This window comes from Myotis myotis, unplaced genomic scaffold (genome assembly GCF_014108235.1).
Source record: "Myotis myotis isolate mMyoMyo1 unplaced genomic scaffold, mMyoMyo1.p scaffold_m19_p_1, whole genome shotgun sequence".
Taxonomy (NCBI): domain Eukaryota; kingdom Metazoa; phylum Chordata; class Mammalia; order Chiroptera; family Vespertilionidae; genus Myotis; species Myotis myotis.
In genome coordinates, this window is record NW_023416313.1 from 92,128,151 (window position 1) to 92,134,150 (window position 6,000).

Below are 6,000 nucleotides of genomic sequence, written 5' to 3' on the forward strand. Positions count from 1 at the left end.
CTTTCTCCTAATCGACTCTTTCTTCTGTGTCCAATGACATCTTTTCTTCTGCTCGTCCATCCCCTCTGATTATTTTTCTCAAGAACCTACAGTTTGGACGATCAAATAGTGACACATAATGTACTAGTAGTCCCCCAGAAAGTAAGTTCCTCTCCTCTAGCATGTTCTGTGAGCAGGAACCAGTTGGTTTCTCCATGTGGAAGCATCTTTGGTCACAGGAATCAAAGTGGTGGTGGGCAGTACCATGGAGGTAACTTCTTCAGGGCTCTAAGTCCATTGGCTGCATCAAGGTATAGTTTCATAAAAGCAGGCAAGTGTATTGCTCACCTGCAATACTGTGACAAACAAACACAGACTCCAAAACATTGGAAGGAGCTTAAAAAAACACTGGACCATAAGCACATTTATTCTGTCTCAAAGCCTCCAATATAGGAGAGGTATGGTCTTTTCCTTAAGGATCCTTTTCAATAAAAATCATCTTCCTTTCAATAAATTCTTTTTTTGCTTAACCTGAGTACCTTCTACTGCATTTAAATCCATTCACTCTCCTTCTGCCCTGAATAGAGATGAAGAGCGAATCGTTGTCATCTGCATTGTGAACTCCAAGCATTCTCTTCCTCAAGATGAACAATTCCACTTCCTTCATATTGTCTCCCAGGTTTTGCTTCCCAGCTCTGTATCCTGCCGGGGACACTGAGCAGTGTGAGGATCACCTCTTAGTTGCAACAGCCTGCACACCTACTCACGTACTGCAGTATCGTAATACCTCCTGCGTGAACTGCACTTTGTGCTTTTCAGAGTGTTTGCATTGGCATTATGCCATTAGATACTGCTTTGGAACAACACGCCTACATCACTAACTCATGCATACTTCCTACTATCTACTGGGCTGCCTGAGCCCTTTCTCAGATCCGGATACCAGGAGCACAGTCCTTCTTTATTGTATGCTGGCTTCTTTGTCTTGTCTTCCTGGGTTCTCACTCGGGTCCAGGTCTCTGCTGGGCTCATCCTATGCATTGCTTATCACGTTTTTCACTTACTTCTGCCTAAATGAAAAGTCCTCACCATTGAAGTGTCAACACTAACATATGGTGGCTTTATGCTTGTTATCTAAATTTTGATTTTTTTTTTTCTTCTCTCTCTCTGCTCAGATGCTGGATTTGAGATTCCAAACTTATTTGTGGTGGGTTATGCCTTAGATTACAATGAATACCTCAGAGATCTGAATGTACATGTTGCATGCATATCCCTACCCCCATTTCACAAGGACTTAACAGTTTTATCAATTTAGCTAATTATTAAAATAATAATAATGGTGGCTGCCATTTACTGAATAACTTCTATGTCAGGAATATTCTTGGCACTTTGCATGCATAATCTCGATTCACTCCCCCCACTACCCTGCAAGGGAGGAAGTAGGGTGATAGAAGCAATTATGATTATCTCTTTTTAATTTCTATTTTTATTTTTTATGAGCTCTATTTTATACTAAAGAAATAAGGAAGCCAAAAGCAGAACTATGGCTTGGTATTGATTTTTCTCCAAGTCATTGACTATGCCTACTTACCCACAGTAATGCTATATAATAAAAGCCTAATATGCTAAGTGTCCGACTATTCGTTCGACCTTTCAACCAGTCACTATGACGCGCACTGACCACCATGGGGCAGACACTCCAACCAGTAGGTTAGCTTGCTGCTGGGGTCCAGTCGATCAGGACTGGGCTAGATGGGCTGGCCACTCCCTGGAGCCCTCCCGTGGTCCCTCCTCATCCCTAATCATGCACCGGTAATGTTCTTCGGCCTGGCCTGCACCCTCTCGCAATCCAGGACCCCTTGGTGATGTTGGAGAGCCAGTTTCAGCCCAATCCCTACAGGCCAGGCCGAGGGACCCCACTGGTCCACGAATCCTTGCACTGGACCCCTAGTGGTAAATATTCTATAACCTATTTTTTGTCGGAGCTTGAAATCTAGCAGGTACCAATTTGAGTGGCATGCAGCTAGCTTATAGCTATTCCCAATTTGAGGGCAATAGTTTTATTGGTGGCAGGAACAGCACCAGGGGTTATACTGGTGGGGTCACACTAGACCTGGGTTCAGCAACATTTGTACTTGAGTTTTGGCTAAGAAATAATTTAGAGCCAAGACTCAAACTATAAGAGAACATTTATTTGGAAAATCACAGAGGTATAAGAAGTAATGTGTAGGAGAAATGGGCTTAGGAAACAAATTAGGTAAAAGAAAGGCCCTTGGAGCTTAGAAGTGAGGAAAGTCAAGGTGACACACTTCGGGGGTTTAGGGAAGTGGAGGGAAAACTGTGGTGTGCTCCCATGAGGGAGAGTATGATGGGTTTTCTGTCCTAAGGGTTTTAAAGGTGGAGATTTTAGGGGAAGTCCCAGGGGAAGATCTTAATAGACGATTCACAGATAATCACAGCAGCTTTTCAGATGTGTCTTTCAGTGTTGAGGTCTCCACTGATTGACTGGCTGGCACAGGAGGTCATTAGTCAAGGCAGTTGGCCCTGAGGTTAGCTTGTCTGGTTTTGTTGCTTTTCTGGGCCTGGAGCTGAAGCACAACTGAGGCCTAGATGTTATCTAGGGAGTAAAGGTCAGGGGTCCGAACGGCAGGAACAGCAATCTGCTAGGAGAGGAAAGGTCACCCTGGGGACAAGGTCCTATGCTACAGTTGTCCTTTGCTAGGCACCCAGGACTTTGCACCCTGGTGACCTTCTGTACCATAGTTTTCACATATAGACATCGACCCCTGGCTGTGTGACCCTGACCATTACTGAATGATCTAGACATATTACCCAAAACAGACCAATCTCTCTCTCTCTCTCTCTCTCTCTCTCTCTCTCTCTCTCTCTCTCTCTCTCTCCCCCCCCCCCCCTTCTCAATAGAAACTTAACCAAAATCACAGAGACCAAGGAGTTTGAGGCTTAACCAGTGGACTGAGGTCTGGAGCTACCCCTATTCCTGTCTTTCATTTCCTTCATTGCTCAGCACTTTCTTTGCTTCTGTGAACTACTCAGTGTCTTACCAATAAATCTCCCTATTTTGCTTATATTAGCCTGACTCCATTTCTGTTGCTTGCAACCAAAATATTCCTGACACATTTCTTACTATCCAAAGGGTCAAATAAGAGTACATATTATTTTTATTATGGCTGTTTCTCTATTCACCCTGTAATTTTACCAGTAGGAGACTTCTATCTCCATCACAGCTAACCATACTGCTCCCTAAGCATTTCTGGTTGTTACAGACTTAGGGAGCCAAATTTAGAAAAAGGCTCAAAACTAAAACAATAAAGCATTTTTGTCAAGCATTCGAATGGATTTCTTTAGATGTTACACACACACACACACACACACACACACACACACACACACAAATACACAAATATCCTATATAATAGCCTAATGTGCAAATTGACCAAAAAGCAAAACAACTGGTAGAACAACCAGTTGCTATGACTCACACTGACCACCAGGGGGCAGACGTTCAATGCAGGAGCTGCCCCTAGCCCACAGGCCCCAGGCCAGCCAAGGTGAGTGCCAGCAAGGGGGGGAGGGGGGCAGATCTCCCCACAGAGGAAGGTGACCGGTGGTGGTGGTGGCAGTGGGGGGCAGGGCTGGCGAGCAGCCAGTGCCAGGCAAGCCAAGGTGGGTGCCAGTGGGGGCTGCCCGATCACCCCACCTGTCACCCCACAGATCGGCCCTGATCACTGGCCAGGCCTAGGGACCCTACCCATGCACGAATTTCCTGCATCAGGCTTCTAGAATTTAAATAAACAGTAACCAATACAGGATGATGGTCTTTATTATTACATAACATTGTCAGCGCCTCATATTTTGTTAAGAAACTGATGCATTATTAAATTCTTTATTGTTTCAGCACATACGTGTGATCAATGAACAAGGCAAAGAAAAGTATCGAATCTAAAGAAGTAAATTCTCTCCAGATAACATCATACTTACAACTACATTCAGGAAGCCACTGTGTGAAGTTTGTCTCCCCAGGCATCCTCACTCAACAGGGTAAAAAAGAAAAAAATGTTTTAATGACAGAGCTTTCTTTTCTGAGATTATAACATAAAGAGCATCAAAAGTTCTTAAGGAAAAGAAAGCAATGTTTTCATTTGACTCGTTCCAAATTAAACACTCCGCCTTATGACTCATGAGTTCTACCTACCTTCACACTCCTGAACTGCACCTTCTTTTGTTTTCATTCACACAGTCATTATGCTCGAATACTTTATCCCCACCTAGTTACTCAAATATTTCTTACTTAACTTTTTAAAAAATATACTCTATTTCTTTGTAATATTTTGCAGTCTTAAGAACCTGGAAGTCTTTTAAGTTAAGCTCTGAGCCCATATACTGGAAATGCAGCTAGATTCCCATATTAAAAAAAAAAAAAAAAGGATAGAAAGGACAATTTAATATAAATTTCTGTTTGCACTTTCCTGACAGGCTGTTATTATCTGCTTTGACAAAGCCTTTCTGAGCCACAGCATCAATGAATGTTAATGATGTTATGAAATGAGCCTTGCTCAGTGCTCTTGATTGGAGCTTCCGGCATGTGATAACGGTATGTCATGGATGCATGGACGTACTCAACTGTGCTTAATACTCTGAATTTTAATTAGAAAAAATACAATGGCAGCACGGCCCCGGTTTCTAAGTGGCATCCTTTTATTCATGTGGGACATGAGCAAATGGCAGAATTTGGAGGAGGGGCAAGTGTTTTCAATGCTCAAAACTAAGCAAGAATAAATTTTTCCTCTTACTTGCACCAAAGGAAAAAAACATTATTATGTGTTATCCTAAACAGGAGCACAGAGGTTGAATTATTATTTTAAGTGTCCTTTTAAGACTGATCACACAATCCAAGGCATTATAGAAAAAAATATGTTTAAGAAAGTTTTTTCTGAATAATATTTTTCCATTTTCCCTTGTCTTATGAGATGTTTTCTAATTTATAGGGATTTTCATTGAAAATAAACTTGAGTGCCCATAGAGCTGTTTTTCCTCACTTCCTAAAAGCAGCAAATGCAAAGTAAACAACTCAGCAGCCTTTGTTTGGTTCTGAACTGTCTGTGGCGTATTGTGACCAGGCTCTAGCTTCCTTTAAATTCATAAAGAATAAGAACCCATGTTATGTTTCATAACTGCTTACTGTCTTACTTCCACCTTCATATCTTTATATACTTTCAGCTATTAAAATGTGTGAGCTGGTAGCTTAAATATACTACTTCATATATCTTCCCTGTGGCTTTTTTTTTTAACCTGGAAAAAATCCAATACAGTATATGCACCAGTATAAACAAACTATTAAGCCAGTCTTGATCTGCTGCTTTTTTCCTCCTTAAGTTTGTTTGTAAGAACAAGGAATTTTGGTTGTAGAAGATTTTCCTGCATATTTTTGTTCCAGCCAGAAAAGAAAATAAACCACACCCAGATATCCCCAGAGGGAAACCAGTAAAGGGAATTCCTTCTAGCTTTGTTTCATAGAAGAAATAGGATCTGAATTATCGATTGATAATTCTGTATAGCTGGCCTATTTCTTGATGTATCGAAATTAATGTTTAAACACAATTTTTTTATTATATTACATTTATATCAGGATACCTAAAATAATCCATATTTGATTTTAAATATAAAATTATCCATAAAGTAAAATGTATTAAAATATTTTCTTTAAAATGTTGAATTTTAGTAACCATCAATATCATTTTGGGGGCTTTATGTTTATTCACATTAAAAAGAAAAATACATTTCACAAGATTTTAAGGACTTGCACTAGTTAAAGCTGAAGAAGAAAAATTAAATACACAAGAAGTTTAATCATTCTTGCAATGTTTTTCTACCAGATAATATTTTGACAATGATACCCAAAAATGTCATCTTGGGAAAAATAGTATTTCCTTTTCTCTTGCAAAACTGTAATCTATTTAATACCACTAAGTTTATTCAACCTAGACTAAAAATGTAACAGCTCCC

The 6,000-nt window shown here is 40.4% G+C and overlaps 1 protein-coding gene across 1 annotated transcript in view; it reads left to right on the forward strand.

Annotated features, from left to right (window-relative positions):
- PRTFDC1 (phosphoribosyl transferase domain containing 1) overlaps positions 1 to 4,876 on the forward strand; it is a 106,304-nt gene extending 101,428 nt beyond the window's left edge. Inside the window, 3 exon segments of the mRNA XM_036327594.1 lie at positions 1,152 to 1,228; positions 3,893 to 4,035; positions 4,471 to 4,876. Coding sequence (XP_036183487.1) covers positions 1,152 to 1,228; positions 3,893 to 3,940 — 125 coding nt within the window. The 3' untranslated portion in view covers positions 3,941 to 4,035; positions 4,471 to 4,876.
- Positions 4,877 to 6,000: the final 1,124 nt, after the last annotated feature.